At 47.3% G+C, this 12,652-nt stretch overlaps 1 protein-coding gene across 3 annotated transcripts in view; it reads right to left on the reverse strand.

The window, feature by feature from the left end:
- Positions 1 to 12,652, reverse strand: part of SRGAP1 (SLIT-ROBO Rho GTPase activating protein 1) — a 640,444-nt gene that overhangs the window by 18,548 nt on the left and 609,244 nt on the right. For all 3 annotated transcript variants that reach the window (XR_011281914.1, XM_069629793.1, XM_069629794.1), the window contains one exon: positions 1,463 to 1,643. Coding sequence is in view for 2 of the 3 variants with exons in the window: in XM_069629793.1 (XP_069485894.1) it covers positions 1,463 to 1,643 (181 nt within the window). In the remaining variant the exon portion in view is untranslated. The remainder of the gene's footprint in view (positions 1 to 1,462; positions 1,644 to 12,652) is intronic.

The following is a 12,652-nucleotide window of genomic DNA, read 5'->3' on the forward strand; positions in this document are numbered from 1 at the left end:
ATCCTGATTACCTAGCGCCACGTTCCCTGGGGTATCAGCACATTACTGCACGGCTGAAAACATTGGAGCCCAAAATGCTGATTTTTGAAATGCTGCATTTCGCCGGATATGTATGTGGGGGGCAAGGGTGATAATAAATGTGGGGAGGTATGGGGGTGGGCTGTGGGGGGTCCCCCCCTGCATATTTATGTGGAAAAATGGTTTTAAAGAAAATAAAATTCGGCCTTTTGGGGCCCTGTATTTTTGTTTTCGAAGTGGTCACACAGATCCTTTCCCAGGTGCTAATGTAAAATAAATACACGAATACAGCATGACGTATTTCGATCAAAGTCAAGTGACTAACGGGGTCTTCTTTGTCGCCAGTGTAACAGAACATCCTGCTCAACAAACAAGACATGTCCTCACGCTGAGAAGCCTTGGGTTAACTGGAGTGGGCCTTTCCTAAATTCTGGGGTGCATAATCGCTTCGAAGGTAGATGAGGTTGAAAGTTTGGGGCTTCTTAGAGAGGTCCTAGGTGCTCCTCGATGGATCCGGAAGGGACATTACAGTGAGGCTGGAAGGGAAGGTGGTTATTTGTCAAGGACATAAGGACCTGCCCTAGGACTAAAGGGTTGGGGGCAGTGAAAGCTGAGAAGGGCCTTGCACATCTAGGCGACAGAGTGAAAACTGAGAGGGGCCTTAAACAACTGTGTGAGTGGTCCTGGAGGTGTCACCTCAGGGACAATCCAGGAGACTTCAGAGATATTCAAGGGGGTGTTAGGGAACATGCCGGAGTTTCTAGAGAGAGGTACAGACAGAAGCTACCACTGTGCACATCTGCGGGGAGGCCTGAGGTGGAGTACATCTGCAGTAGAAGCTTGGTGGCAGCTCAAGAGAAGGATACCCCAAATCTTGAGTGGATTAACCTACATGTCTGCAGAAGAGGTGCTCATGAATCAGAACACACAAGTCTAGGAGAAGGTAGAGGCGGGAGCTATGAAGGAGATGGTCAAAGTCTTGGATGGAAAACTCTCAATACAACCGATGAGCATCTTTCAACGCTGGATGGAAGAACAAAGGGGAAGGACAGATGGAAAGCAGGGGGTAGGAAGAAGCTTGGAAGGAGGAGAGAGAGAATTGCTATGCACATGCAGCAACCTCCACGCAGCTGTGCTGCAAACACAACACGTCGATGAATGTTCCCAATGTCTGGGACGGGGACAGGTGAGCTTCATGTCTAGAGGGGAACATGGGCAGACTGGAGGGGACTATGGGGCAAATCCAGCCTCGAACTAAATGGGTCTGTGTTTTTTATTTATATATGAGGGAGAAAGACCATGCCAGCCCAATTTAGCCAATCTTTGACCACCTTCACAGGATTAGTTTAAAGTGTGAATAAATCACTACATCGTATGTGTGCTCTAATGAGTCCGGGTCCTGCTGAGAAATATATAGTTCTGCACCGCAATACGCCATACTTACATGTCCTGCACCACTATGTACTGGTGCGGCACGAGCCCGTCGATTCCGTTGTGCCTGCCTTCCCACCAGTCCTCCGACGCTCGATGGTAGAGAAGCAGCGACGCCCCCTTCTTAAAAGAGAGCTCGCGAGCAGATCTTCCAACGTAGTCAAATTTGGCTATGGCCTCGATGGGTTCACATTCTATAGTTTGGGAGTGAAATGGGCATTAGCAATTGGCAAGGCGTGCAAACATGCCTCCGATACATATTTTACAACATACAGGAGCAGAACAGATCCTTGAACTATTCAAACAAATGTGCGATGATTTAAGCGTTTCACGCCAAGTGGGGATCCATGGCATTGCCTGGCAGTGCTTGGCGTAGGAGAGTCTGTAGGACTTTAACTGGTCTGGGACTTACCGGCGTGGAGCTCCAAAAGCTCGTCCCGAGCAGAAAGTCCCTTAGTCTCCTAGTTGATAACCATCCAAAGCAATTTCACCTATGCCCTTGAGGGAATCTAAGTGCGAACGAGCGATTTACAGCAGACTATTTACAAGCAGTGAAATTAACGGTACAAAGTCCTTTCATCGCCTGCAATTTCATTCCCTGACATTTTAACGTGTATATTACAACAAATATTCTCATCAAAGTTTATATGTGGGGTGGGAAAGAGCAGATAAGGGTTCGGGGGTAGGGAATAGTTAAAAAAAAGTGAGGGAGGTCAGATTAGGAGGGGATAAACCCCCCACCCCAAAAAAACAAACAAAAAAACTAAAAAAAACACATTGATGAGCGTTTTCGTTAGAATGTACACGTTAAAATGCCAGGGATGAAATTGCAGGTGATGAAATGACATAGAAACAAATGAACACAGGGAGATACGCGTTTGAAAGTAGGAATGAGTCATTTACAGCATTGAACGAGAGATTTACAGCAGACTATTTACAAGCAGTGAAATGAACACAGAGTTACGGATTTGAAAGTAGGAATGAGTCATTTACAGCATTGAACGAGAGATTTACAGCAGACTATTTACAAGCAGTGAAATGAACACAGAGTTACGGATTTGAAAGCAGGAATGGGCCATTTACAGCATTGAACGAGAGATTTACAGCAGACTATTTACAAGCAGTGAAATGAACACAGAGTTACGGATTTGAAAGCAGGAATGGGTCATTTACAGCAGTGAACGAGAGATTTACAAGCGGGGAAAGAACCCGTATTTAGGGCTGGTAGACATTTAAAAGCGGTAAGGCGTCATTTATTGCAGCGAGGGGTCGAAGTGAAAGGAACACATTTAGGGTCCTACCAAATGTGAAAGCGTTAAAAAAGCAATCATTTACATGTAGTCAAAGGAAAGCACTTAAGGAAACTAGAAGTAACCTTTTTCTCAACCCGCAACCCACGCCTCAGCTAGGAACGCTGAAGCTGACCAGATGAGTGTATATGGCTCATGGTTTGCAAACATCTGACTCCTGGGGCGAGTTGTGAGAAATGAAATCAGCTCTGAGCCCAGTGTGCAGTTTGCGCTCAGAAGGGTTTCATGCTTCGATTTCTTCCACACGAATATTTGTCAAATCTGAAAATGTGTGCTCATGTTTATGTTCCCAGAATTCTCTTTGGATTTATGCAAAGGAGAGAGGGGTTCACATTGATCAATGTGTCCCCCTAGCTTATCTCAAAAGAGATGTATTTATAGAATTGGGGCGTTTTACTCCCTGAATGAATTGCGTCCCTGCTGCGCTAGTGTGATTTATTTACAGACAGCGAGTTATTTACACAGCGTGCCAGAGCAGGATTTATTTACCAGATGCAGACTCGATGCAAACAAGCACACGTGCAACCATACTGGGTGACCAAAATACATGTATGCAGGTTCTCACGATGTACATGTCCCCCTTTAGGTCACACGCCGCACCCTTCATGCTATGCCCATCATTAGACCGCCCCTCCTTGTTACTGCCCCCCTTGATTTCGCATCTCACTGAAAGCACTGAGTGTCTATGATAAGAGACCTCAGGAAACACTTACAACGTGACCTGAACTGGGCCCTTGGTACTCGGCCCCTGAGCTGAGGGAATATAGTGAAATGTACCTACCTACACTTCCTTCAACATAAAGACCAGTTGTAAGATAAGGGGGCCGAGTCAGAAGATGCCCCCCCCCCAGTTGCCCCCCTGGCACCCATCGCTGCGGTTTTGTCACAGAGACAGATGCAGACCGTAGAACAATAGTCACTTTTGCCGGTGGAGGCCAAGAAGGTTAAGTAGCATAATATCAGCTATTTTACATGCAGCTTGGGTACAGCCATTTCGGTATTTCAGTTGTAAATATAGATAAGAAGCAAGAAAGGTGATTATTCCACAGAAATGCAGCTGGTTTGCCGGGCCGATTCTCTGACTCATCGGTTAGACGCGAGCCATTGGCCCGTTGCCACGTGACCACTGGTGGACACGTGTGTTCGTCATAATGACCTCACACTCTTTTACCATTGTGGTGAGAAAGACCAAATGACTCCATGATGATGACTTGTTATTTATATGACTCTTGCACTGCAGCGCTGATCATCCAATTATCACCCACCCGCAGTTGGGTCTCCTTTATCGACCACAGAAGGATAAAAGGCAGAGTTGGCTTTGCCGGGATTCGAACACAGATTTCACACAGATCACAGCAGTGAGCGCTCAACTCACCGTGCAATCTTACGTGTCAATATGACTATTATCAAAAAAGTGATGGGTGAAAGGTCTCAGATAAAGTCGAACGACTGGCATTGCTCTGGGCAACCTTCCATACCACAATTTGTTAGCCTGTTACGCCATTCCCAAAGTGGTTCAGCCATATGCAAATAAATAAGGTACTGCCGCCAATGGCAGCAGCCCAACCCAAACTGCTAGGCCAGGTCCTCTGTGCACGGAAATACAAGCAACCCCAAACATGTTCGGCCTTGTTGGGCCTCATCAGTGAGATGCAGCTTGATTCCCTATGGTTCTTCTTCTTCTAAATTACAGAATGCATGGGCGGACCCACGCAGGCGCGTCCACATCCAATAGGATGATGATGCTGTGAGCAAGGGACCCACATCTGGGCATACCCTCTCTCACGTAGGGAGACACACTATGAACAACAAAGTGATAGGTGGAAGGTTTTGAATTAATCTGAACCACTGGCAATGCTCTGGGCAACCTTCGACACCACCGTTTTGTAGCCCGCCTGAGCCATTGCAAAAGGGGTACAGCCATATGCAAATCAGTCAGGTACTGCCACCAATGGTAGCAGCCCAGCCCAAACTGCTAGGCCAGGTCCTCTGTGCACGGAAATACAAGCAACCCCAAACATGTTTCGGCCTTGTTGGGCCTCATCAGTGAGGTGCAGCTTGGTTCCCTATGGCGCAGTGAGTAAGGGACCCACGTCTTGGTATACTCTCTTTCACATAGGGAGACAAACTATACCCAAAAAAGTGATGGGTGGAAGGTTTTGCTAGAGGCTACAATTAATGTTAGACCTTCCAGCCATTGCCTCTTTTGTTTTGCAGAAGTCACTCCAAGTGGGACGGTATGCACAGAAATGGGTCTTGTGCCTGCTGGGCCTTCAGACCCAAGCTACTCCTTACTGGTGAGGCCCAATGAGACTGAAACATGTCTGAGGATGCTTGTGGTCCTGCGTAGAAGGGATGTGGCGAAGAACGATGGTCTGGAGGGTTGCCCAGAGCAATGCCAGAGGTTAAGATTAATTTTAAACTTTCCAGCCATCACCTCTTTGTTTTTGCCTTGTCACCCAGAGTGGGACGGGTATTCCCAGACGTGGGTCTTGTGCCTGCTGGGCCTTCAGACTGAAGCTACTCCTCACTGATGAGGCCAAAACATGTCTGAGGATGCTTGTGGTCTCGTGCAGACGGGATTGAAGTGGGAGAATGGAAAACCAGACTCCCGTCCTTCACCTCTCGCGCTTGGCCTAGAGGGTCGCGGCCCAGACACCCGCCACGAGAAGAGTTTGCCCATTTACCAGATGACCAAATACCCTGGTACAGAAACATACGGATGTGTCCATCTGCCTGCCCAACAGCCCGCACTGGCCATGCCGACACCTGCGGCACGGACCAACTAGACTGAAATCTACACATCGTTAGAGATGCCATGACGACCTAGATAACGGGAAGCACCGCTGAACTATTATACACACTGAACATTTCCACACCAATCTACACGAAGAACATACTCAGTGCTCTGACGTAGGCGACAGGCTTATTCACGGACGTGCATCTTTATTATTTTTACATAGGCTTTCAGAATGCAGAAACGCAAGACGCACCATGAGCTCATTTATAACGCTTGCTCACGCTTCTCTTGAAACCCGTTACCATCATGAGAGATATAATGGAAACACGATACTGGCCATGAAACTGTATGCCACTATAACCTAAAGCATCCATGCACTAAATGGATTACTCGTGCACCAGGCCCAAGTAGGCCCCAAGCAAGAGTTCCCGTGGACATTAACAAAGCAAAAGTCAGGTTGCTGAGCCTGCAGAAAGAACCCAGTGGAGCAACCAGCCAAGGTCGTAATGTTGCAAACCCACAGTCAAGAAACAAATCTTCAAAGGCACGATGTTGCAACCTCGCACTCCACGTACCAATGTTAAAATCATATCTGCAAATTAAACCAGACATACAGTGGAAAAACAATATTAATTGTGCAGAATTATGCCTCAAACACGGTCCCTCCCCACGTGACCAAGCCGAACCTGACGAGATGCCAAAACCCAGGAGAGAAAAGGCGTCTGGGTACCTCGCTACGAGACGCAGGCCGACACACTTGAAAGGCTCAATGGACACCTGCTACAGTGGGAACGGTCAGTCTCCCACCTATGAATAAATCCTCACATTGCCTGCACGTACCCATACTGAAACACTGTTGCAACCACAGGTGCACCGTGTGCTGGGAACAACGGTGGTCCCAGGCTGGGGAGCTCACGGATGCACCAATCAGAACATGAGGTTCTTATCTCAGACGTCAGTAACGTTAGCCAATCCTCAGGGGTCTTCATGTAACAATTCTTATGTATCTAATTGTAGGGACAACCCAGATATACCACCTGACTACATCTTAACCACTAATATCATTCTCTATATGCGTACTATACTAACCCCACCACTCGAGCAACCAATCAAGAGTGGCGATAGGTTCTTTTGGTAACTTTTTGGAATGACGCAAGTAGCGCGTCATAATGTAGTAAAAAGGGCCTGCGAGCCCCACTATTGTGTGTGTGTCAGGACGAACGCGTACGCTCCTTGACCCATCCCTGCCGTTTGCATAATAAACGACAGAAGTTGCCTTGCTCCTTGTGTGTGCCTCATACTCTGTCTCGATCCGAGATATACACGGGAGGAGTTGGGGCCTCCCTGCCCGGAGGTCTGCGGACGGCCCGGCCGACCCCGGCAGAATCCCCCCCGACAAGTTGGAGGCACTGCTGAGATCTGTTTAAGATCGACTTTTATTTTTTATTTTTCCAGGCACTCCCGTTGCGGGGAGGCCCGGCGGCGCGGCCCCCTCTGCCGTTGCCCCCTTCTGAGGACTACAGGACCATCGCGGAGCTGCGAGAGGACCGGACAGCGCAATCCGGATATTGGCCCTCGGGAGCCGGTTGAGAAGTATCCCGCCCGCGGTCGGCGAGTGTCCAGACGTGGTCCAGACGAGGGGAGGTGGCGAGCCGCTTGGAGGGGTGCACGCAGTCGAGCGGCCCTGCATCGAGGGAACTTGGTGAGCATGACACGCACAACAAGCAATGCGAAATTGTGAGGGAGGGGGCGGAAGTAAATAAGGGAGGAGGGAGGTATTGTAAAAAGGTGGGGTGAAGGTTTAATTGAGTGATGATAATGGAATGAATGGTAGTGAATTGAGTGCGAGAGAAGGCGGCTAACGTTACGCGAAAGAGGGGGGCGGGGCACGAAAACATCACGTGCAGCCGCTCGAAAGACACTGATTGGCCTAAATCGCGACTACGTGTGAGGGTGGGTGTGTGTGGTTTCCTACGATTTGACATTTATTATTCAATGAGTAGATGAGGTTCCCTATTGTTCGAGCAAGAAACTCGATAGGTAGATGAGGTTCCCTATTGTTCGAGCAAGAAACTCGATAGGTAGATGACGTTTCCCTGTGGGCGGTGGCTAGTTACGTAGTTGCCCAAAACGGAAGATAATTGGCTGGTTAAGCCCTCCTGTTGAGGGGCGTATCACACGCGAGGCGACGCAGCGTGCGCAGTCCGGTTATAGTATTGATGAGATTACCTTGTTCCAGGAGAGACAGGAAGACAGCTGTAGGGTTAGCGGGGTAGATTGCAAGTGTAATTTGAATTTAAAGAACATAACACGAATATACCAGTAGTTCGAAGAAATAGGTGACGTCACCAGTAGGGATTTAGTAAGATATCGTGAACACAAGAAGCTTTGGGTTTGACATTGGTGGGGAAGAGAAACATGATAAAGGAGCGGACACGGAGATAAACGATAAACGAGTGGATCAAAGAGGAGAAGGGGAAGGGGGCGTGGCTGCGCACGGAGAACGCCGGCCACGGCAAGTGTAAAGGTGGGAGGAGAACGGGGAAAAAGGACGACTGTGTAAGATCGTCGTAAGGGGTACGCAGCTGCAGGGGGCTGCGTGCGCTTCGGCCGCAGGGGGCCGTAGGGGAAGGAATATAATATAACATCATAAATATATTTGTTTTATAATTTTTTTTTTTTTTTTTTGTGATTATTATCATTGCATAATTTGTCAAAGGATTGTCGTAAGTCCCCACACTTGCGGGGCAAGGTAAGCAATAAAAGGTTGTATGTTGCAAACTGGTAGCAAGGGGAAGGGTAAGAAAGGGTGCGCTAGTATGTCATACGGGAGAGGGTTGGGAGGGTGGGGGAATACCCTCACTACCCCACTACAACATATATGCACCACACTGCCACCACATAGGGAGAAGTTAATTAAGTACAGCATAGAGTGGACCCAGGGGACGGACAACAAAATGTTGACACCATGGCCGCCTAATGGTAGCTTTGACCCATATGCCCAACATTCACTATTAAACCATCTGCACAATACATACAAGGGGAAGAAGTTGGCAAACCATGTGGAGGTGTTTAACTTATGGAGGATGTTCCAGGGGTCTAGACCAGGACCAAATGGAATGTTCACTATGGGGGAAACACCGGAAGAAAAGGAGATTAAGAAAGAAGGAACGGATGGGGAAAAGGAGAGTGAAGGAACAAAGAATATGGGGAATGAAAAACTGGGTGGAGGAAAGGTTGATAAATTAGCTGACATAAAACAGGAACCGAGCAATGAGATACCCTTAACACCGGGAGTGAAAACAGAGGGAGGAGGGTTGTACCCTTTAAGAGAATTAGGAGAAATAAAAGGACAGTTAAGGGCGGCTGAAGGATACTCAAACCCGGCATACAGCCCTCCACCATATGTGGCTCATGGAAAGATACCAATGGGGGACGGGAGGAGAGAAGAGCAGACTGTAGAGATAGGAAACGATGAGTGGGTAGCTGCACAGATATTGTTGAAATTACGAGGATCACTAACTGGAGAGGAAAGGGAGGCGGTAAAGAGAACAAACGAGGATAGTGAAAGAGAGAGTGAAATGAGGGGAGAGGAGCTGTTACGGCAGAAGGAAGAGATTTTGGAGGAAAGATTAGCTAAACTAAGGGATGAGCAGAATGAACTGATAAAACAACTTGAGGGGGAGGAAAGAGAGAGAGTGAGGAAAAGGAAAGAAGGTAAGGACGAATTGGAAAAATTAAGGGAGCAAAGTGAGGAGAGAAAGAGGGAAGCTGTAAGGGTAAAAGCAGCAGCAGAAAGGGTATCAAGAGTAGTGATGAGGGAGAAGAAGAAGGAAGAAGAAGAAAATGAAAAAGAAATGGAAATATGGAGGAGGAGGATAATATCAGAGACAGCTAAAAAATATGAAGAGGGGAAGGTAATAGAGAGTATAGTAGAAAGAGAAAGGGTGAAATGGGAAAGGAGGAGAGAGGATGAAAGGATATTGGAAGAGATGAGCAACGAAGTAATGGAGGAATTAAAAAGGAAAAGAGAGGAAAATAGTAGGGAGATGGAGGAGAGGAGTGAAGGGGAGAGAGAGGAGAGTAAGAGGGAGAGTGAAAGATGGGGAGAAGTATATAAAAATAGAGAGGTAGCAACAACGTCAGCACTAAGGGGAACAGGTGGTAACAACGGAAAGGAAGAGGGAGACCTAATAGACTTAAAAACTGTAACAATAAAAGGAAAAAAGGCAGAGTGGGGGGCGCAATTTATGAATGATTTTTGTAGTGAGGATGGAAGGAAGAGTGAAAGGGAAAGCTTAGATAAGCTATACCTCACTAGAACAAACATAGATTCGCCATGGGTGAGTAGAAGATGGGAGGAGATGGAGAGAAGTAAGGAGGAAGTGAAAAGAATGGGAGAAACACAAACTAACGAACACACGCCACCGACGCTCACCAACCAACACACGCCGCCCACATCACCATCACGCTCTCTAACGCCACACCCCACATGTTCAACAACTGCACGCTCTCTGCACAGAATAAAGCTCGCACCCTTCATGGACGAAGTTACACCTTATGCATGTCGGCTTAGGGACCTCCCTAGTCGCAGGCAAGACAGGCAAACAGACGTGACAATATTGAACACAGGAAAGGATGAAAAAAGGGGAAAGGAAGAAGAGGGAGGTAGGAGAAGAGGTAGTAAGGAAGGATGTGAAGTAGTAAAAGGAATGGGGGAAGAGGAGGGGTGTGAAGAGTTAACATCATGGAGCATAAAGGATGACACAAGACAGAATGTAATGCCACTGCTGGAGAGAGGAGGGGTTAGACCACAATATGTACCTTGGAAACATACGGATAAGGAAAACATAAAATGTAGGCTCCCATCATTAAGTGGAGGTGCGGGTAAATGGATATATGAAATGGAAAAACACACCGCAGGACAGAAACTAGCAGTGGGAGATGTTAAGGGCCTGTTAATATCAATATTAGGGGATAGAGCGGATGACATTTGGAAAAGAGCGGGATTCCATGGGGTAACAATAACAAACACATCGCATGATGGGGCACCATTTGCAAACTGCAGACATGCGCTATGGCAGGCACTAAGAGTGCAGTACCCAGACACATCAGACATAGGAGCCATTACTTCCCGTAAGATGGGTGAGAACGAGGATCCTGTTGATTATATCCAGGATATTCAAGAGAAGTGGCGCATGGAAACTAGAGAACAATGGGACAAAACACCAGCCATATTTTATCATATACTAGTACAAGGGCTCCCAGAAGGAGTTCAGAGACAATTAAAGAAAGTAGTGGGGATGGAAGCAAAACCATGGCCGGAAATACAACTGACTATAGTACATCACTGTAGAACATGGCAAGGAAAAATGAAACAAAAGGAAGAGGACAGGAAAACAGAAGAGGCCAAATTAGTACAGAAAAAACTTACTAAATATACCATGGAAGGGGCACTAATAACTGCGCCAACACCAATGGCCCAAAGCCCAACACAAGTAGTGGCTGCACAAAATCCAGCTCAAATAGCGCCCCCACAAGAGGTAATAGAGCAAGTGCTGCCTCTGCAATCACACGCACAGAACGTGGGAGGAGGGTACCCAATGCAAGGAGCTGGGTATTATAATTATAATAGAGGGAGAGGAGGGTTTATGAGGGGAAGAGGATACGGATATAATACCCAACAACAGGCTGGGGGACTCAGAAATAACTACCAGACAGGGCAACCAGTATACCAGGACAACACAGGGAACTTCCCATGGCAAAACAGGGAACCACCCGTGTGTTGGAGCTGCGGACTATTAGGACACATGTCACGTACATGCAGGGTCAGGCCAGGAACACCAGCATGGAACGAACAAGCACAACATAGGACATCACAAGAACAGCAGGGCATACAACCACAGCAGATGTCACCACAAGGGAGTGACCAACACTATTCCCTACCACAACAACAAATAAAACAATACCTGCCACAAGTAACTGGTGCAGCGTTAATACAACCACCACCACAACCTGAACGAACGCAATTGGGTGGGGTGACGGTGTTGGGGCACAACCCTTACACAGGGAATGGCCAGTCATTGTACCCCCAATAGGACAGCCCACAGACGGCCTTGGTGTGTCCCATCCTGTCAGTAACACCTAATAGTGCGGAGGAGCCACGCATAGAGGTAACGATAGGTGACAAAAAATTATCATTCCTTGTTGACACCGGGGCAACCCGGTCTTGCATAAGGGAAGGTAAGTTTAAGATGTCAGGCGAAGCCATGAACACACAAGGGTTTTCTGGGGCTAAAGGGTTGGTTCCATTTACTGATAACGTTCCGCTATCTATTGGAGATTACGATCTGTCAGTACCACTTTTGTATTATAGTGCCTCACCAGTAAACATACTGGGGAGGGACATAATGAACAGATTAAATATGACGATCTCCTTTACAGAGGATGGCATAATTTGCTCTACTCCAGGGATTAACATGCTTGCAGCACGACAGATTTTGCAAGCATACTGTGGACAGATAGCGATCAGGGCGGAGCCGGTAGACGGCGAGCTATTCCAGTACGGAACAGACATGGCATTTGCATGGATGCCAGGGATAGGAGGGAAAATATGGAGGAGACCAGCAGCCTATCTATTCCGACCAGAAACACCAGCTAATGAACTGGAAGGGAAGGTCATTGCAGTGGACATTGAGAGCATTATTGCAACAGCTGATTATGTTGCTGTGCACGCCCAAGATAAAGAAGGGAGAGCATGGAGGGCGGTGATAGCACTAGCAGAAGGATGTAGGCTGACCCAGGTGTCAGATGAAGAGTTGTTTTCAGAAGAAAAGGAGGAAAATGAAATGGTGTTCATGATGAGTGTAGAAATGTGGCTAACAGTGGCTCACAAACAAGTGGCACAGAAAATTGCAATGGCACTTGAGGCACCCGCTGGCACACCAGTCCCATTTTTTAAAGAAGATATGTCAAAGGTGCCAAAATCATTATGGACTATTAGCCCTTATGATGTAGGATGCATTAAAAGCATAGGGGGTGTAAAGATAAAATTAAAAAAGGGTGCCATACTACCAAGAGTGAAACAATACCCATTGTCAAGAGAGGCAGATGAGGGCATATACGAAACCATAACAGCCCTTATAAACAATGG

The sequence above is a fragment of the Ambystoma mexicanum genome, chromosome 12 (genome assembly GCF_040938575.1).
Source record: "Ambystoma mexicanum isolate Mex_15411 chromosome 12, UKY_AmexF1_1, whole genome shotgun sequence".
Classification (NCBI taxonomy): domain Eukaryota; kingdom Metazoa; phylum Chordata; class Amphibia; order Caudata; family Ambystomatidae; genus Ambystoma; species Ambystoma mexicanum.